General features: G+C 45.8%; 1 protein-coding gene across 1 annotated transcript in view; it reads right to left on the bottom strand.

Annotated features, from left to right (window-relative positions):
- The window catches only part of TNFSF8 (TNF superfamily member 8), a 28,355-nt gene extending 6,931 nt beyond the window's left edge, over positions 1-21,424 (bottom strand). The window contains exons 1-2 of the mRNA XM_059410956.1: positions 20,604-21,424; positions 10,456-10,498 (exon numbers count right to left, since the gene is read on the bottom strand). Coding sequence (XP_059266939.1) covers positions 10,456-10,498; positions 20,604-20,798 — 238 coding nt within the window. The 5' untranslated portion in view covers positions 20,799-21,424. The remainder of the gene's footprint in view (positions 1-10,455; positions 10,499-20,603) is intronic.
- Positions 21,425-21,636: the final 212 nt, after the last annotated feature.

Here is a 21,636-nt window from a genome sequence, read left to right as displayed (position 1 = left end):
CCTGGCCAGCCTCCCCTTTTTAGGGATGTAGAACATAGAGTCAGAAAGCATTGTTGCAAAGGCAAATGTGGCCTTATCTCTTTTCTGCTGGGAGTTCCTTAGGGACTTTGCTATGCCTGCTGGATCTGAGCCAGATACTCTATTGAAGTTCACGGTCCCTAGTGTTCTGTCCCTCCTGCATTCTCTAGTCTTACTCCACCTTCCCTCCTTCCCTTGAACTCCTGATCCCTACAGCAGTAGCAATAATGCAGACAATAAAAAATTGCTAACGCAGACTGAGTGATGGCCATTTTCTGGGTTCTCTGCTAAGCATGCTATATTTGATCTTTCTCTTAATTCTTATAGCCACCCATGAGAAGGGTACTACAGTGATTTCTTTCTTTCTTTCTTTTTTAATGGATGCACATAGATTTTTTTAAAAATTATCAACACATATGTATTATTTGTTTCAGGGGTACTGGTCTGTGATTCATAGTCTTACACAATTCACAGCACTCACCATAGCACATACCCTCCCCAAAGTCCATCACCCAGCCACCCCATCCCTCCCCCCCCCCCTCCATTCCAGTGATTTCTGTCTTGTACTTAAGGAAACCAAGGCTTTCAAAGGTTAATGACTTGTTCACATTTGCACAGCTCATCAGTGAGAGAGTGAGATTCAAACCCAGGCTGTCTGACTTGAATGGCCTGGGTCGATTGCTGACGACTATACTGGTGTTTGGAGGCACCATGGCCCTCAAACATGCATATTGATTTGCCTCTCCACCTGGAAGCTCCCCTTTACTGGGGAAGTTATTCCTTATTTAAAGCATGGCCTCGAAGTCATCTCTGACCCTCCCTCTGTTTGCCTATTGACTTCCTCCATTAGACTATGAACCCTCAGAGCAGAGACAACTATTTCTATATCCCCACTGCTCAGCCCAGAAGATGCTCTGTAAATATTTATTGAATTGAATCATCTCTTCTCTCCCTCTTACTTCCCTCAGTGGGTGTCAGCTGCGTTCTGGCATGAGTGAGGCTAAATGGGGATGCTCAGTTTGTCTTTCCCCTCCGGCTGGAATAACACCTTGCCTCATTCCCTCATAGTTCTTCAGATTAGCGTAGATTAAATGGGAGGAGAGGACTCATGCCCTAGGCTGAGGCCAACACGGATGCCAAGACCAGGTTCTGCTCATTGGCTGGAGGCCCCCCTCACATCATGTCACTTGTGGTGGCATCTGTCAGGTGAGTTTCCGTAAACAGGCAGGTGGCCGGAGAAGGACAAGCCTGGGCTTGCCTCTCACACATGCAGGTTCTGTTTTTCCTTTCCCCTTTGGTCTTTGTATGTTTGGTTGGTTGACCTCAGCTGTAATTCTGAGAAACCCAAGGATGGAAAAAAAAAAGAAAGAACAAGCCTCATTCTGAAGCATTTGCATTTCCTGAAGTCAAATGGCAAGGTGTATTTTAATTCTTCTTTAAGAATCTTTTTAAGCAAAAAGTGGTTTCAAGCAACAGGAAAAAAACAGGTAACCCTCTCCACGAATGGTGTTGCTGAAGCTGCCTGAGGGCAGGGGGCTGGGAAAGGGGACACTGGAAGAGCTGTTGGTGGAAGGGGGTGGCTGAATGTGCAGAGGAGCCCAGAGGAGGGCATGGCTGTTGGCGATTCACATCTGACAGACTGTCAGCAGGAAGGAGCTGCAGCCTGCTCCGTGGGGCCCAGACATCAAGGCTTTATGTGGAGGTTTGAAGAGATGAAGCACTTGGTTCCTGACTAGCATTGACCATGTGCGCATTTCTTAGACAATAGGAAGACCTCTAAGGACACACACCACACTGTAAATCACAGGGCTGGCCGCTCAACTCTTTGACCAGTTAGTGCTATTCAGAGCTGTGCTGGGCTGTTTTGAGGGTCATTTTGCCAGCCATGTGTCACCCTCTAGGTCTGTGATACAACTTTCTCTTTCGGTTATGAAAACAGGAAGGAGTGATTTGTAAATAGGTGGTGGGACCTGTGGCAGGAAGCCTGTGATGTGCCTTGCATTTTTGAATGCTTGGAGCACGGGCAGCAAAACATCTCCTTTCCCAGCTGAGTGTGTTGTCTAGAGGGGTTTAGTTGAAAGAACTTACCACTCAGTGGGGGATAATGAGAAATGTTTGCAAGTCAAGGCTGAGTTCATGGCCTGGGAATTAGAATCTAGGAATCTTCCCTCTTTGGGTCCTAGTGTCCTTAGCTAGATGAAGAGCAGTGTGGGTTTGATGGCCTAGAAGGACCCTTCTAGTTTATTCTAGCTGGCTGTGTAGACTCAACTGTACATGGTCAGGCTTGCTGCAGCAGGGGGAATGCCAGTCCCAGTTCCAACAGTCTGTCCTTGTGGGCATGTTGCTCTACCCCATCTAGGAGACTCTCTTCACATATTTAAATCTCCAGACACCCACAGTGGTGTCTGGAGAGTGTTTTAGGTCTGGGGTCAATTTAAGTTATGAACAGGCTGGTTCTGTAAGGCTTTGCATGGCTGATAGAAATGGAAGTTCCTGGAGAGGTTAACCAGTCCAGGCTTGGTAAACATATAACCTATGTGCTCTTCAATGTTATCCCCATGGCAGGCTTGTCCTAGGTCACCCCATGAATTAGTGACAGAAGTAGGACCAGAGCCTAGACACTTTACCCCTTCTATGGAACATTCCATCTTTCAAACAACTTAAGTGCTCTGTGAATTTCTCTGAGGACCAAGGCCTTTAGATGGGCAAGATTTATAAGCCCAGACTTGGCCTCCTCTAGGATCATGGAACTTTTCTGGGCATTGTCTGGAAGCCTGAAGAGAAGCATGTGTCAATAAAATCCTCTTGGCCACTTCTACAGAAGAGAGAGCCAGAGAGAGAGAGATGTTGCTTAGGATGCTCGAACAGACCATGTTCTAAGGGCACCTGGATGGGTCAGTCAGTCAAGCAGCTGCCTTTGCCTCAGGTCATGATCTCAGAATCCTGAGATGGAGCCCTGCATTGGGTTCCTTGCTTAGTGGGGAGTCTGCTTCTCCCTCTGCAAACCCTCCCATTCCTGCATTCATGCTCTTTCTCTCAAATAAAATCTTAAAAAGATAAGAAAAGATCAATTTCTAGGAAGCAGCATAATGGCAACCTGAAGACTGGCCACTGCTTTGGGATCTTAAAATGTTAGACTTGAAAGGACCATTTGACACAAACTTAACCAAGACCCTGTTCTGTGAGTGGGGACATTAAGCCCAGAGGAACTGATGGTCTGGCCCAAGATAGGTTCAGAGGACTAAGAGTCTCCTGATTCTTAGTCCAGCCGGGGCTCTGTCCTCCGGTTAGTCCTTCCACGGTGGAGGAAGGGTTAAATGTAGAAAGAAGTGGGTTTGCAGTCACCATGCACACTGGTCTGAAAACTGATGAGACAACTGGAGGTGCTGGGAAAAGATGGCTAATGAGCCTTCTGGACTCCCTCTCACAGACCCTGCCAAGTCATAAGTCATCAGCCTTGATTGGGCTTCCATCAAGATTCAGCAATGCCCAGGGTGATAAAACAAACCAGGCCAACCATTCCGGCCAGACAGTATGTGGTCTGAGTGCCAGGCACCTTCCAAGCAAATATTCAGATGAGCCAAGACGGAGTGCATCTGGGCTCCAGTCAAGGTTTTTAGCTGTTACTTCCCCTTAAGGACCGTCAGTTACCGCATCAATAAAGGTGGTTGATAATACTCAACCCAAATGTAAGGTTGTTGCAAAGACACCATGAATGTAAAGGGTCCAGTGTAGCATGTGGCTTAGAGGAGACATTCAAGAAATGGTAGTCCCTTCCTCCTCTACTCTTCTTGTCCTTGTTAGACAATTAACCATGCCCCTCGGCAGAGTGAGCTGGCTGATGAAACACTCATTAAAGCAAAGCTCATGGCATTATCTGATAGACTGAAGTTTCTCAACTAAGCACATAAATGTTTGAGGCCATCTGATGGCTTCCAGATGAGTGTGTAAAATGTTCCTTCCATCTGTTGAAAATATTTTAAGCCTTCCAAGAAGGAGAGGAATTACCCTAATGATGGCATCTACCAAGGTCTTGGCAGTCCCTTCCTCTGGCAGGATATCCAGGAGAGTCCCAACAGTGACATCTAGGGGGAAAGTCTCTCCAGTAGAATTTATCAGTAGAATTTGGAATCAAAGGGAATCCTTAACCTAAGGATCATTTCAGCAGGCTTCAACTAGACCATTTCCTCGATGCCACAAAGCCAACTAGTGATAGAAGTTAGTGATGGGTTATTTGTTCAACAAAGCACAAGGCGGTGACTTGGGATTTACAAACAGCACTCGGGGAATAGTCATCCCCACATGTTCAGTGTCAAGTACAGGGAAAGTGACCAGTAGGCACAAATGGCAGTCAAGCTGGAATTCATTTGAATTTCTTGGCAGTTTTTTAGAATTTTGGAGTCTTTTCAATTGTGAGCTGTTGTAGCTTGTAAGATCAACCTATCTGACCACCTGACTTAATATAAATGCAGGTGGCATTAATTTTACTGGGGGGGGGGTTAGATATGAGGCATATAAAGTGTGTAATCCAAAAGGTAAAGTGAATCTGAAGTCACATGGTGAAATCTGCTAATGTCTTAAATACTCTTTTTAAAAAACACCTCCTAGCTATTCTAGATGCAAAGGTATGACAGTGCACTTGGGAAGTTAGGCTTAGGATCAAGCAAGCTTGGCCTCCCTTTCCTCCTCTGCTACTTCACTAAGTTGTGTGGCTTTGCAGAAGTCACTCAGCCTCTTTGAATCCTCCCCCAAAGGGAGGATAGTAGCAATCTGCCTTGATGAATTGCTGGAGGGTCAGAGGAGATCATGCATAGCTATGAGCCCTGTGCCCACCACCCAAAGGACACCAGGTGATGGCTGGCTCCTGCCCCCTGGTGCAGGACTTGTTTTGCTCAGCTGGTAGGAACTCAAGCCAACACAGGTGGCGACCAGAGAGCTTGGGTGAAATGCATCATCCTACCATCCCTCTCTCCATCCGTTTCTCCCTCCATCCCCCCTTTCTCCTCCTACCTCTTTTTCTCTCCCCTTTCCTTCCCTGAAGTATTGGAAAGATGGGGATTTCTTCTAGATTGAGAGATTTGTAATCTGTATATGCTAAGCTCCAATACAAATTTTCATATGTTTTCCAGTGATCCGAGTGTTTTTTCCTCTCCTCTCCTCTTGTCTCTGGACCCCTCTCCCGCCTCCCTCACCTGTCCTCTCTCTTCCCCCTCGGCTTTCCTTGGCAGTAGGCAGTGGGGATGAGAGTGCAGGTTGCTCTAACACTCTGGATGGCCTCTACAGGACTCCATTCCCCTTCATTCTGAGCGGCCCTTTTTCTAGTTTATTTCTTGCGGAGAGATTCCCGACTCCTGTTAGCTCTGCCTTAAGCAAAAGTCAGTCTAAGAGTGCGTTTTGCATTTAAAGTAAATGGAGAAGGCTCTTTAAGGCCTGTGACTCTCTGAAAAGCAATGTGCCCCCTGAGCAGAAGTACCCCCTCATGCTGTGAAAAATTAAAAAAGAAAAGAAAAGAAAAGAAAAAGGCTCACCACAATGGGTGAATTGGGCAATCATGAACCAGGTCATTCTATCTGGTAGACGTAAGGCAGGTCTCTGCTGTTTGCAGTGGTTCTGGGGCTGGGGGAGGCTGCTGCTTCTCTGCCAGCCTCTTCTGCCCTCAGTGTGGCATCCTGGTGGGGACGGGACAGCAGGGGTAGCTGGGGATCCTGAGCAGAAGGCCTCCAAGGATCAGTTTCATTGCCTTCAAAGGCAGTTTTTATTGCCTGTGAGTGGGTAGGTTCACCAGGCACAAACAAGCGAGCAAGCCTTACCTGATCTCTTTTAATGCCCAGATTTTCTTTTTTAGCAGAGGGGGTGTGGAGGAAGGTAATCTGCCAAGCCACATAAAAATTGTCCATTGTTAGAACTCTAAAATACACCATTTGTCTAATTCCAGGAATGTCAGCCTCAAAACAAAATCCATGCCAGGCTCAGGTCATCTGGCTGGTTCTCCTCACTCTTGACATTTTAGACAACAGGACATTCCAGGCCCCTGAGAGGGAAAATGCATGGCTTCGAGTCCCAGGACCGGAATGCAGGTATTCCAAAGTTCGACTTGTTCTCTGTCTTTGCTCCTGTCTCCTGCTGGGTATTGGATTCAGGAGAAAGTTGGCAGAGGAGGGCAGGGAATTGGTCTATTCACTGGTTCTCTTTCCTCAGGGCCTCCAGGAACCTGTGGAGAGGGGGTACCCCGTGGCACAGGAAAGGCTGACTTCTTCTAACTGGAGGCTGTAGGGAGGGAAAGAATCTCCCAGTCTCACGATGCCTTAGCCGCAAAGCAAGGGTTTCAATTCTCGGCTTCCAAATTCCCTACGTGGACTCTTTATGACCCCTACCACTGCAGAACTCCATAACAAGAAAACAAACAGCTGTGGGAACAGGTGATGAGGAAGCCATAGTGTTGGAAGGGTGCCCAGCCCAGGGGAACCAACTGGTACGGGTATTGGAAGGAAGCACAGGGTGCTGTCCTAAGCACCTGGCAATACAATCCTGGATAATCTAAGACGGAATGGGGCAAGACCTCCAAATCCAGGCTGACTCCTTACTAGCTGTGTAATCTCAGGCAAGTCAGTTAAGGTGGCCAAAACCATTCTATGAAATAGATGTCGAGCTTGTGGGGTGGGGAGTGGGAAATAAAAAATGGGGAAGAAAAAGAGGTAGAAGGAGGGTGTGTTAATATGCAGGACGGAGGGCTGAGCGCCCGTGGGGAAAGCTGTCCTTTGAGAAATTCCTGGTGGCTGGAGGAGCAGAGGTCTGACAAGAACAGAAGGCTCTAGTACTCTATTTGCATCATTCCTGGGACGGAAGACACTGCCCTACTAACTCCGCTAAGTACCCTAAATCCTATGGCAAACTTGGCTTTAGCAAAGGTGGGGTGCTGTTGGAGCTCTGGGGGAAATCAAGGCAAAGGGCCTGCGTTCTGTGATTTGGGCAAATATGCCATCTAACATAAGCACCTGTGAGATTCAAAATGTGGCAGAAGTGGAAAATTAGAGTAAGAAGTGAGGAGAAGGCGGCCAGCCATCCCTGGAGCCCGACCTTGGCTGCTCACCCTGTGGGGGATGGGACAGAGTCATTTGATTTGGGGATGAAAGAAGAGTGGACTCCGTGTCCAAGGGGCATAGGCTCAGCCAGGTGGCAGATGAAGGTCATGATTGCCGTTCCTGGTCACCCTTATGGTGGCTCGGGGTGAGGGGGGGGCGGGCATCCTTATTAACTCCATTTTCTAGATGAGAGGAGAAAGGCGTGGGGCAAGGGTCTCCTCCCTGTGGTCCTCCTGGCCCACAGTCCCTGCTGAACCCTCAGAATGGTCCACTGTGCCCTAAGCACTGTGGAATGAGGGTGACGTAGCAGTCTGCCAGTCACCAGACTCCTGGCTGGTATACAAAGCTCATGCTGGGACAAAGAAATCCTTCCATAACAAAACAAGCTGGTTTTTCTGTGGTTATCATGCAGCCAAGTGTTGTCCTGTGTTAGGGTACCTTCGTGCATGTACACGGGCCTGCCTCCTGGGCTCTGGGCTGCTGCCTGCCGAGGGTGTGTGATTTGCTTCTGCTAGTGGCCAAGGGCTCCCTAGACCATACCTGGCTTCTGCCCTTGTCCACTCCAGTCACAAACGACATGTGGCCCCTGGCACCCCTTCCCAGGGCTTTCTGGGAGATGGCTCCCCTCTGCCAGGTGTCTCTCAATGGCTTTTGAAAAGGGGCAATTGCTGCTTGTGTCTGTTTAAAAGGGGGTTTACTGGGAAGGAGGCTGTGGATATAGATTCCCTCAAGACTATTGTTGGGCTTTTTTTCTTTTCTATTTACATACTGAGCAAAAGAATTGGAGGGTCATAATGTGTCAAAGTTGGAAAGCCCCTTTCATTTAATTTTAGTACACTGGTACTACGTTATAGGTGAGGCCCAGAGAGGAGGAAGACTGGTCCAGAGAAACACAGCCAGCTGGCAGGAAAATCTGTTCCGGAGCCCTTGCTCTTTGGCAATGTTCTTTCCATCTCACCCCAGAACTGTGTCTGCAGCTGGCCAGGTTAGGAGAAAGGTAGACGTACATTATAAAATAGGAGACAGTCAGGGAGCATAGCAACAGCCGGCCATGAACATTTCATGGCTGAGGAATGTCATTCAGGGAAGAGAGAGGACTGGATTCTGATCCCTGCTCTGCCATCAGCTTCTTGGGTGACCTCAGGCAAGTCACCCTGAGGGCTTGGACCTCAGCTTCTCATCTGCGGTAGGGAAATACGAACCCCCACGTTGCTTGCTTGCAAGGTTAAGGTGAAGATCAAGCCAGGGGAGGCACGGGAAGATCCTTGACAAAAGTTTCATAGCCCTGGTGGAGATGACTGTTAGCATTTCTAAAATCTGGCTGCAGAAACGCTGAATTGCCAGCAGAGGTTGGTTTTGGATTCGTGCGTGTTCTGATACAGCGATGGCCAAGATAAGAAGGGATTTGATGAGGGACCTAGCCCACGGCTCCCACAGTTTGGGGTTTCATGGACCAGAGAAATTTACACAGCCAGTGGCCAATACAGAGTGGGCAGCTTTTGATTTAGTCTCTTGTGCCCATTAAAACAAAACAGAATAACTCAGACAAAAAGCAAGTGAACTTAATTTGCATCTGTTCCAGCTTCATGTTGTAAAAGAAAGGGCAGTTCTATGCTTTCAGAAAGGAAGGATGTACTCTCAGAGGAAAAGAGCACCCCTTATATTAAAATAGTTGTTGGCTATGGAAAGAAGGGGCTACCTTCTTCTTTTTCCTATTTCACCCTGGGCTGGTGAACACCAGCATAGGGCCAGACCGGCAGTCGGAGTCTCTGTGCTTGGCCACCTGTGAAGGACGGACTCTGCAGGTACAGGAACGGAGATCCAGACTCTCTGGGGTCCTATTGCCTCATCAAAACTACCCTGGTCATTGAATCGTGTTCCTGTTAAAGACTGCCTCTCTCTCTCTCTTCTCTCTCTCAAGACATGAGAAGTTCTGGTCTTAACTTGGAAGATCTGGGGGGGTATGTGGTGGTGGGATAGTGGGGGTGGAGAAGGAAAAATGACAGTGACTCAGTGTGCCAGGATGTTTTGCAAAGCTCCATGAGAACGTGCGTTACACGTTCTGACTCCCAAACCTGTGCTGTTCCCTAAACAGGGCTCTCAGACTCCGTCTGCTCTGTGCGTCACAGCCAGCCTCTCGCCTCATTCTAGAAATAAAGTTGCATGGACCCACAGCTGTGCCTGCTGGTTTTCAAAGACTAGGGTTACGCTATACCACAGAGGCATTATGGGAATTGAGGTCATTGTGAAGTAACTCCAGCCAAGGTTATAGCCTATTTTTACAAGGCTGTAGTTATTAGTCTTCCTTGAAAGATCCAGAATGCTTGTGTGTTTGTGGCTTTTGCTTCTACTGGCTAAATGTCTGTGTGATAGATAGCAGGAAAGGCCTCCTGAAGAAAACTCCCTGTGGGAGGCTGTTGGTATGCGGGGCTGTGTTCAGACCCCGTGTCCCACAGATGCCCTGGTGTCTCTAGCGGGGTGCCCACCATATCCCACCCTTTCTTTTTGACTTTTTTCTCTGAGCTGTCCGGTTATCCAGCTGTGATGCTATCTAAGTTCTAAAGGTTATAAGGCAGAGATGGGTTCATGTTCTGGGGTGGAAAAAAACCCAACTTTGGCTAAGAGATGGGGACATCTGGGTTCTGGCTTTGGCTCCATGTGACCTTGGACATGACACTCTACTGGCTCTTATTGTTCCTTTTCTGCGTGAGGAAAACATTCACCAGATGATCTCTGGTGTTACCCTCAGTGTTAAGCTACCTCTGCATATCCCCTCTGGGCCTCATAGAGACAAAGCGTTAACTAGTGTGTGCAATGGTAGAAAAGGTGAGGGGGAAATCTGTTTTTACAATCTCACCTTCATTAAGGCTTTTGGATACTACATGTTACTTAATGATTACAATATGCCAGTGGCCATACCAAGCAATTTATGGATGAGATCTGCTTGCCTTCTCCAATTCCTTCATGAGGTAGGTAGTAGGTAGTATTATTCCCATTTTATAGATTAAAAAACTGAGGTTCCGAGGCAGGACGGAGAGCCAAGATGCATACCCACATTTGCCTGACTCCAGATCTCAAGCTCGTAACACAACTCTCCCTTGCATGCCTGTCCATGTCCATGCGATGGCCTATGGCACAGGTGGAATTTTCATTAACCAGAGAGCTGCGCGCACCAGGGTACCGTACGAAGGCTGTTGGGATGAACGCAGTTACACCAGCGCAGCTCTGAGCAGCCTTCACCTTTGCCTCCATTGGCTTTTCTGCTGGGCACTGCTAGGATGCTTCTGGGGGTTAGTCCACTATGATGTCATATGGATGATTTAATATACATCTACTCCCAATTCCAAGGTCTTACCTCCTTTAAGGGGGAATTTTCCTGGTGGGTTGGGAATGGAGTCCTGGAAGAGAAGAAAGGAAAAAAGAGGCAGCGTGAGATCATCATCCAGTGGAAAGGATTCATCTCTTTCTTTTCCATTTTGGTTGCCCTCCAAGTGCGATGCAATTTAGAATTCATGTTCCATTTGACTCTTTTTTGTTTTTTAAATTTTTTAATTTTTTTATTAAATTTATTTATTTATTTTCAGAAAAACAGTATTCATTATTTTTTCACCACACCCAGTGCTCCATGCAATCCGTGCCCTCTATAATACCCACCACCTGGCACCCCAACCTCCCAGCGCCACCCCCGCCACTTCAAACCCCTCAGATTGTTTTTCAGAGTCCATAGTCTCTCATGGTTCACCTCCCCTTCCAATTTTCCTCAACTCCCTTCTCTTCTCTAACTCCCCTTGTCCTCCATGCTATTTGTTATGCTCCACAAATAAGTGAAACCATATGATAATTGACTCTCTCTGCTTGACTTATTTCCCTCAGCATAATCTCCTCCAGTCCCGTCCATGTTGCTACAAAAGTTGGGTATTCATCCTTTCTGATGGAGGCATAATACTCCATAGTGGATATGGACCACCCTAATGTTTATAGCAGCAATGGCCACGGTCACCAAACTATGGAAAGAACCAAGATGCCCTTCAATGGACGAATGGATAAGGAAGATGTGGTCCATTTGACTCTTAAAAAAAAAAAAAAATGAATTCGCTGACCCAGTTTACACAGGGCTTTCTTGTTCATTTGCTCAATAACTTGCCTATCGGAAACGCAGTCTGAGGGTTACTATCCACATTTTACAGGTGATGAACTAGGGGAGCCAAGCAGGGTGAAAGGAAAAGTTTCTGGCGGCTCTGGGGACCGGAATCTGAAACTCATCGCCCTGTCCAGGCCTTTTTGTTTTTGCTTCCACATTTGATATTTTCCCCCCTTCGGTCAACAAAAGAACAAGCAACTGTAATATATAAATATATGTGGGTTTTTTTCCGTATTTGATTCATCAAACGGTGAAAGTATGCTGAAAACATACCTGGGAAGGTACATCTCTCCCTTTCCTGTGGTTGGAAATTCTGAATTAATCGAATGTTTATAGGCCAAGCGTTGTGACGCAACAGTAAATAATGAAATCGGGTCTCTGCCGTCAGGACCTTATTACAAATTTATATATGATTATAATATCCAAATATTTATAACTATATAACATAAATAAGCACAAAGGAATGTTATATATTTATAAATTCACATTATATTTCATATTATTTATTTTATAATAAACATAAATATATAGAGAGATATTTATACAGATATGTAAGGGGTTGATAGAAGTAGATTGTCTTTGAAGGGGGGCTTCCTGGGCTGGGGACTGGAGGGACTGATAGGGAGGTCTTGTTGCGGTGCTCTGAGCAAGAAGGCGATAGAAGCATATGGGCACACTTCTTCACCCCTCACAAATCCCTCAAACTCGGACGTCCTCAACCCTAGCCTCCCTCCCCTTCTCCCCAGCTCAGCCATGGAACTGCACCTCAGGTGTCTTGCCAATATGGAATAAAGTATCTTATTTCTCTTTTGACTTGTCTAGGTTGGGGTCATGTGTAATTCACTGGACTGAAATACTAATAAAGACCTAGAGAGGGTGTGACACTGATGTGAATGAAAATCACTCCCACATCCAGAGCCAGGAGTTAGCATCTGTGCACATCTTACTTCCTCAGAGTTCTGTCTGAACACCCAGGACCATCTGGAGTTCCCCTTATATTCCACCATTTCCCTGGGGGCTCTGTCCTTTGCCTTCCCCTGATGGCTCATTTTCTGATAAGTGGATCCCTCCTCCAGCCTAAGTGTGTTGTAATGAACCGAGGAAGTCTCCCGAAGGCAAAGCCTTGGCATACCCCTGCCGTGCAGATGGCAGAAGTCAGTATTAACTTTTGGCCTTCAGTTTTTCAGGGCAAAAGAAGTGAACTTGACTTGGACGCTCCTTCCCTCTCGGCTCTAATAGTCTATGATTTTATTGCTTTAGCTGAAAGCTCTTAACCTCAGTAGTAACACCGTGCATTTGTGGTCTCTCAACTGTGCCTGCAGTTCATAGGAAAACCTGACATCACCAAATTCCCCTCCATGTTGCCTCTGTGAGACTGTGAAGAGCGTTTCGAAATCTAATGAGCAGCAAGCTTACTACCGAGTATGATCATCAATTAGTGCGATGTGCAAATGGACGAAGAAAAGCATCTATGTTTAAATGTGGTGCTAAGATGGTTGAATTCGTCGAACCCCCAGGAAAGGGTCCGGAGAGAGTGAGAGGAGGCTGACACAGTAGAAGCACTGGGAGCATCCCAGGCTCCATGAGCCATCCCGGAAATACCAGGAAGTCAGACATTCAGCACCTGTCAAATGAGCACCTGGTCTGGTGTGTGCCAGGAACTATGTTAGTCACGGAAGATACCCTGTGGATTTTATGGCTTAGTCATTAAAGCCGTCATTTAAGATATACAAATAAATATAAGAATTGAATTGCAAGTTGAGACAAGGACAACAAAGGAAGAGAGCCGTTCAAGGTAACCTTTCTCAAACTTCACGCATATACGCAGATCACCCGGGGTGGCGGTTAGAGCGCAAATTCTGATTCAGCTGGTTTGGCTGGAGCCTGAGAGTCCGTATTTCTGACAAGCTGTCAGGTGTCACTGAGGCTCCTGGCCCACGGAACACACTTTGTGTATGTGGCAAGGTTGTAAGAGATAATATCTGGGAGGGGGACCTCATTTATATGGGGGTCAGAGGAGGCTTCTGTTGGTTATTGGAGGGCTTCCTGGTTTCCCAACTTTAGGCGGGAGCATGTCAGAAACAATGTATCTTACTACAGGGGCCCAGGGCATCCAAGACATAAATGCGGTTATTCCTGTTTTAGAGAGCTCCTGGGATGAGGTTTGCCAGAGCTCCTCTGGCTGCCTCTGGTAGAAAAGATCAGGGAAGCAGAGCCAGAGAGGGACCTAGACATCATTCAGTCCATCAGGCTAATTTAACAGAAGAGGAACCTGAGATATTCATGAGTCAGTGGCAGATCTTGGATTCAGATTCTCTGGTGGTCTTTCCATTGCCCCAAGAGAGACACTAGCTTCAGAAGGCCAAGGTTGGTGATGCTCATTCTCCCCTCCCTTTAACAATCCTTGCATTTGGAGGTAGAGGGGCAGGGTGTAAAGAGATGGTGACTTTTACAGTTTGCTGGGAGTTGTTTATGCCCGAGGCACTATGTAGTGCTATCCATCAACTGCTCTTTCGAAAGGTGCTTCTCAGTCCTACCATTCTCTCCCAAATCTTGCCTGGGGATCTGGGTCCTGGCTGGGGAAATGTGGACCATCTTGCTCAATGACTTGGCTTTGTGGTCAGTGGCACGTAGGTTAGACACAGACGGAAGCTAATGGACCCTCCCAGGCTGTCATTCTCAGCTGCCACTAAGTAGCTCAGGAAACTTCATCTCCATGGTTAACAACCAGATACGCTTCCTTCACTGTAACTCTTTTGTTTCAGACTCCAGGTGTCTGATGGGTATTTCCAACAGTGTTTCTGTGGATGGAGGGAGGAACCCTCACATTTAACCTACTTGTTCCCAGGTGGAATGACTCAGTTGCAATCATGTTCCCTGCCCAGGACTCTGTTTTCCTCTTCCTTTTTGTCACTGTAATTAGAGGGCTAATTATCCTTCCCTCCACTGGCTTGTTGCAGACACAACAAGATATTGTATATAAAGTACTGAAAAGTGCTCGAAATGATAGCTATTTTGGTTGATCCTGATGATGTGCTTAATTTGCCCTTAATAACTTGAAAAGCTCATTTCTTTTACAGAGCAAGGCTGTGCAGAAGCAATCAGATACCAAGTGTGCTCTGGATCCAAATATCCTTTGAAACTGAAAATGGCCCAAGGCAACCAACATTTAGAATATGCCAGGGCGATTACATATCCCCTTCTTTGCTGGCTTCATATTGTCTTGTAAGGTGGGTCATGGAGATTAGGGGCCAGGACCATTTCCCTTACTTTCAAGCTAGCATGAGGAAGCCCTCCATGAAGCTGCTTAGTCCTCCAGGGATAAATGCTTTCCATGCATCATTTCACTTGGTCTTTACCCCAGGAGTTTGTGACTGATGAAGCCTTGGAAATTTCAGAAGGTCCTACAAATGGTGGATAGCAGGGAAAAGATTCACATCAAATGTGTTGAATTGGAAGGCAACGCTCTTCAATGCCATGCTACGCTGCCTTGCTCGAGTAGGGCAGGATGGAGCTGGGGCAGAAAATTCTCCTGTGACTTAATGAGTCAGTAGGTGGAGGTCATAGAAAATCCTCAAGAGAAGACTTTTTTTTTTTTTTTTTTGCTGCCTTGGTTTTGGTATGGTTAATCCAGGAGGAAACTAGAACAGAGTGGCTTAAAGCAGTGTGCTTTTCCCACTAGGGATCTTGTTAAAATGCTGACTCTGGTTCAATAGGTCTAGGATGGACCCTCCAGGTTTTTCATTTCTAATAAACTTTTAGATGATGCCAATGCTGCTGGGCTATGCACCACACTATGAGTGGCAAGGGCTTAAAGATATTACTAATTAGGCCATCAGAACACCTGAGGTCTTCCTTCCCTCAAGGAATTGGGAGTGAGTGTTGGCTACAGGCTGGGCTCATACATAGGTTTAAGAAATCTTCTTCTTACTCTCCTGATGGACATAGCATCCTACTCTCTTACCTACCTCTATCAGCGCTTCTTGCCAGCTATCTCTGCTTCCTGCTCTTCCCATGTGCAGTCTGGGCTGACTTCTGCTCTGGCCCTGCCACTCCTCTCCTGACACTTGGATTTGCCTGCTTCTGGGCTGTGCCTCTGCTCACTCTTCTGCCTCACCTGGAAAGCCCTGCCCCAGCTCTACCTGCCACTCTCCTTCCTACAGAGAGCTCTTCTCTACTGAAGAATAGCAGTTAATAAATGCAGAAAGAATGACAGGCTTTGGCAATCATCATTCTCCGACCCTTGGCTCATTCCCCGATTCAGAAAAGGATCGTGCCCAAACTGTGGAATGGAAGATATTTATATGTCTTTTAAGTACTACCCCAGAGATTACTTATTAGTAAGAAAGACAAAAATGTTCACCAGCAGTCACCACCTTAATCAAGTAACCATATATCATCACCAATAATGGGATAAATTGACATATGCCCCTAGATGTGCTATAGTAGTATGTAACATTACCTATGTACTATTCTTGTCCCCAAAAGTTTCATCTGAATATAATCATAATGAATATGAAGCCAAATCCAAAACTTGGCCAATTTTATAAGCACACTGACCCGGACCCTTTGAAAAAGTCAACGTCCTGAGAAACAAACAACAAAGGGCAGAGGAAATTGCTAAATGATTGCTTCTTAATCTTTAGTGTGCATAGGAGTCACCCAGGGAATTTATTAAAGGGCAGATTTTTATTCATTTGGTCTAGATTTGGGCGTGGGTTTCTGCATTTCCAACAAGCTCCCAGGACCACCTATTAAATAGCTTGAAAATGACATAACCAAATGCGGTGTGTGACTGGAGGGTGAATTCAGGATCCCTAATCAAGACACGGCACAACAGCTGTAGACGATATTTTTGGACAAGTAGGGGGCATTGATATATGGACTATGCATTATATTAGATGGAACTGCTGAACTGACATTGACTCCCTGGCAGTGATAATGGCCTTGCAGTAAAGAGGAGATGAGTGCTGAGACAGGTGTAGGTAAAAGGCCACGCCATCTGCACCTTACTGTCATTCACATAAGAAGAGCACAAACAGAGCAAATGTTAACCCAGTCAATTTAGGTGAAAGGTTATATGGGTGTTTACCATCCTGTTTTCTATTGGTTTCAAAATTTTCAAAATAAAACTTCAGGCGTAAGACATCCTAATTCTTGGAGGAGGCTCAGATTCTGTTCTAGCTCTTCTGCAAGCCCCGTCCTCGTCCCAAGAAGAAATTCTTCCTCCCGCTCCCACTGATGGCATTCTGTGCCATTCTGCCCTGAACGCAAACTCTTGGGTATTTGGGCCTTACTTTGAGAATCGTCAGAAAACGGCGGTCCTGCTCTGTCCATGTGGGTCCGCCCTTCTTACCCTAGCAAAAGGCTTGCCCCTGAGAAAACTTTCTGTTGTTTTCTTTTCTTCTTCTTCTTTTTTTTTTAATTGATAAATGGAATGCTCTGTAGAGAGTAGTGTGGGTAGAAAGAAGCATCATGGGGCATTTCAACTCACCCCTACATTGTCTTTGAAGGTCAAAGCAAACCCCAAATCCATATCACTGCCACCAACAATCTCTATGCCTAACCGAACGCTCAGTCCGCTTTGGATGGGGATGTAGAGTGGCACTGGAAAGATATGTTTGTTTTCTTTTGTTTTTAAAGGCATTTTCTTTACTTACAAAGGGAAAGGAGGCAGCTGCTTTCTCTTTCTAGAAAGCGTCTTCTTAAAAACCTAATGATCCTGAACTCTTGCTCTAACATTTTGGAATGTAAACAAATCTTTTCAGGGACTGATAAACCCAGTCCCTAGGTTTATAGAATTGGCTCGTAGACTGAAGACCTTAGAGCCTCTTGAAATTATGCCTCTACCACCAGCTTTGCAGCCTATCTCCTTGTATAACCCCTCCTTTCTGGACAAGATAAGCCACATTTCATTATTTCTCATTTGCTTTGCTGTACAAATCGTGGGAAGTTGCATCCTGATGCATATACATGTACTCTCTTGGGCTTACTTAATAACAGGTCAGTTTTCTGTTTTTCCATATGGTCGTGAAGAGGTGTCTCTTTGTTGGTAGGACTTTTGCTGACTCGAGAGTATATTGGTACAATCTCTTGTATTGACGATATTTACTGAGGTGAAAAATACACATTCTATTCCCCTCACTAGGAATTCTTTCTACAGATATACTTGCAGATATGCACAGTGGGTAAAAATTCTAGAGAAAAATAGAAGTATCCTTCATTAGGCACAGACAAAATAAGTTATGAAGCAGTCGTATAACAGAATACTTTCTGACCCTCCCAAAGAATGAGACAAACTTTCATGCATTGTCATGCAAGGGTCTCCAAGATACACTGTCACCTCAATACAGCAAGGTGCAAAATTATGAGTCTAATAGAACAGCATGTTATGCTATCTATTTGCAGGCACACTTATTTCTGGAAGGACGTGGGAGAGTCTGTTCATGGTGGTCATCTCAGGGAAGAGGGATTGGTGATTGGGTGGGCATGGTGTGATTGAGTTTTAGTTTCTTTTCCCATGTTTGCTGTTTACTTTTCTTAAACCATATGAATATAATATTTTATAATAAATATACTGGCTTAAATATAAATTAAGAAAAACTACCACAGGGACTCTAAAGAAATTACTAGACAAGTAGTTCTATAAGAAACACAAAAGCGGGAATTTTGTTGGCTTTTTTCAAGCTCTATCCCCATTGCTTGGAATGATGTCCCACACACAGAAGATGGCCAATAAATATTTGAGATTGAAACCTAAGTTTCTTCTTTGTGTCTCCCAAGGAATTTGACCTTGGAGTTTTTTGGTCTTTAGGCCAATCTCAAGGTAATTTTTGTTGGTTTTTCTACATTCTCTGTGTCTTCTCTCTTTCCATCACTTTCTCATGCTTATCCATTGGTCCAGAGTGCCCCCTCTCCTCTGATTTGCCTTTCCCACCTGCTTTAAATTTCTCAAGCCAGTCTGGAACTCTAATCTCCAGTGAAGTGGTTCTTAAACCACTTCTTAAACACCCTGTCTCCTTAATTTGTGGAGTCATGGAAACCCTATGTGGCTACCTTCCATCACTTCTTGTTTTAAATTTTGTGCTCATGTGCTTCTTACCCAGAACTGTGACTTCTTAGGCCAGTAAAACCATTCTCATGATACTCCATCCCTGCCCCTTCCAACCTAACACAGAATGCTATGTAGTCATTGACCCATTCCATTTTTTGATAATTGGGATGTGAGTTTAAGTTTCTTGGGTCTCTCCCACTAACTTCCTTACCAGAGGTCCTATTAGGGTCTCTCCATTTATCTAAGTTCTACCTTTCCTAGAGTCAGCCTGCATTCCCACTTCTTGCAGGAAGCCTTCCTTGATAACTCAAGGGAATAACTCTTCTCAGCTCTTGCAGTTGTTAATGTCTGGATAATTTACTGGAAATGATGTATGTGCAAAACACTGAACACTTAATATCATGATCAGTATTACAAGCCTTAGCTTTTAAGCAAGTAACTGATATCTGCCAGACTAAAGAAACCATAGCCCACCAAACCCTACAGTTTGTGAAGTGAATCTTTTCATATCCTAACATGAGGAGTAAGTGAAGGGAATGGATGCAGAAGAAGATAAGGTTCTTGAGAGAGGCGCAGGAACGAACTTTCTAAGTGCTTCTGTGGCTGGTTGTATTAGTCAAGGGAGTGCTGTTCTCATTAAACAATCAAGCATGGTCTTGATGCCATCACTTTCTCAGGATGACTTAGTTCAAGCCCCTTCTCCTTTCTGTTCCTAATTTTCCACATATACAAAAATGGGCCAGAAGAATCCACTATAGTTCCTTCCTGGAAAGAATGGGTTTGAATAAGGACCCTCCCAGAGCTCTCTCCGGCTTTATATTTCTCCATCACCCTCCTCTTCCTTCCTTCCTTCCTCCCTCCCCTCTTTCTCAGCAGTTCTAGCTACAGCATTTAACTAAAAAACCTTAAAGACCACTTCAATTTCTTTTCTTTGGCCGTTGCTATAAAATGATATACTTCTGGTTTACTTCAAAGTAGAATTATAGAAATTATCTAGCCTCTACCCACCCCCCCCCCAAAAAAATGCCCTAGAATATTTTCAGGAGTGTTACTCGTAGTAGCTGTAGATGAGCCCATTCAAGGATGCATTTTATAAGTTCCACTATGGAAATCAAATGTTAGTAATTCTTTTTTCTTTCACTTTTATGAAGATATGAGCCTCCAAGCTTCATTTAAATTTCAAAGCTGATGACACTTGAGAAACAGATACCAAAATCTTTTAAAGCTTTGTTCTTTTCAGCAATCCATATGGTATAAAACATTCAACCTAAGACAATGGAAGGAAAACTGGGACAAGTTCTGTAGAGTTGTAACGAAAAATGGGAGCTGGGAAGGAAGAAACAGAAACATTCTCACTTTGGCAGGGCATGGAGAGGGAGTGAGTTCTCAAATTACCAATATTAACAAAAACTTTACTTCATTAAAAAATCCATGAGCCATGTATACCATCAATACGGTATTTTCTACAAAAAAGGACACTGGCCGCATTCTCTGTAAACACCAATTTCCTAAAATATGAAGAAGTGCCCTCCTTCGTCTCTTCTGCTTTTGCAACAAATTGTACCATTTCCTCCAAACAAACTAAATTTCCTGAGACCGTCTGCCTCTACGGTGGGTACCCATGATTGCTTGTCTGATTGCTTGTCCTTTTAGCATTCTGAGCAATCTCCAAGGGAACAGGTGTTAAAAGCATTTCTATGTTCTGCCTCCATGCTCTAGGTTTCTCCTGACATCCTAAACTCTTCCAAACAGTGACTCAAGAGGAAGCTTTCAACTTGCCCTATAGGCTTAAATAGCTCTAAGGAGTTAAGCCTGGCCTCCTGTCTTACTCCTTCCGTCATACACCCTGGGCACTGAAACTTAGCTCCTTGTTGTGAAAGCTCTTGGCAACGGAGGAGGCCCCAGAGATCTGAGCAATGTTCCACCTGAGAACAGAGAACCCTGGAATCTGGTGGCAGACCTTGAAGACATGCTCCTGAGGCGTGCAAATCGGTTATCACATTTCCTTATCACTTCCTTCTTTGATTGTCGTATTCTTAATATCTTAATACTAATTGCTCCCCTCTATTCTTCTGGCCCACGTGAGTCTGGAAAGTTTTGAGGTGATGGCCGAGCACACTTTTCTTTTAAAACCTAAATTAGTTCAGAGCGCTGAGTTTCTGTTTTCTTTTCTCCGTCTTTCTGCATGATCTAGGTACTTTTTCCTCCCTCTCTTCTCTACTAGTTTATTAATTATTCTCAAGGCTCTCTCTCTCTAGGGAAAACTGAACAAAAATAGGAAAGGAAAGGCGACCAGGAGTCCACTTACCGTCTTCTGAACTACCAACATCATGATGGTTGCCACAGCAAAGACAAGACACAGAGCCAGCGCCGTGGTGGTGAAGTAGAAATAACCACGACTGGTGGTTCCCAGGTGGCTGGCCACGGAGCCCGCTGGCACATGCATGGCTGTGTCTCGAGAAGGGGCCACTCCGGTGAGTGCTTGCTGCAGCCCTGGGTCCATTCTTATATAGTCTTCCCGCAGCACACCTTATCTCTCTTCATCTGATTCACTTCTGGGCTCATCTCTGTTCCAAGAAGGATTCTCCCCCTGCATCCTGGATCATGTGACGTGGAAAAAAACCTTCATCGGCTGCCACACGGAGACACTCTTCTCTGGGGGCGTGAGGCGAAAGACCGCAGCAGGGGTGGGGGAGAGGCTCATTTTTCATTGCCAGGGATGAATTTGAGTGCAGACAGAGAAGGTGGTTAATGTCAGAGGGCGAGTAAGAAAATGACGATTTCCCTACTCTGGGGAGTGTGTGTGTGTGTGTGTACAAAGCAACTTCTGTTTCACTTAGACTCAGCCACAAAACGCCTTCCTGCTTGAAAAGCCGCACATTCTCTGTACGAGGCCTGCAGCTCAGAAGACCTCGGTAGAAAATGTCTCTTTGGGGGAGAAGCTGGGGTCCCTGGACGGGGCTAGAAGGACTCCGAAGGATTCAGTCTGATCGTATCAGCTTATGCTGAAAACTGGAGATGCCACCAGCTCCCTGGGAAGGAAGAGCCCACAAATGTGGAGATTCATCCCAAGAGGGCATGCCGGCGGAAGGATGAATTGTGGGGGCGAATCCAAAGAGCAGAAATCTGGAAACACTGATCTTAAAAAAAAAAAAAAAATCCCGCCGGGCCCCATGCCGGGGGGGGGGGGGTCAGGCGTGCAGAAACCTGGGTTCACCAGCACGCTCCCAGAAAGGGGAAGGGCCTGGCGATCGAGGTGGGGGCGGGGAAGCGAGTGGAGCAGAAGGTGGGGGTGTGTTCTGTGAGGGGCGCAGGTGCAGCGTGCGGGGCGGTGGGCGTGT

The sequence above is a fragment of the Mustela nigripes genome, chromosome 9 (genome assembly GCF_022355385.1).
Source record: "Mustela nigripes isolate SB6536 chromosome 9, MUSNIG.SB6536, whole genome shotgun sequence".
Taxonomy (NCBI): Eukaryota; Metazoa; Chordata; class Mammalia; order Carnivora; family Mustelidae; genus Mustela; species Mustela nigripes.
Note: the sequence above shows the minus strand (reverse complement) of the source record. Positions and strands in the feature narration are given on the sequence as shown.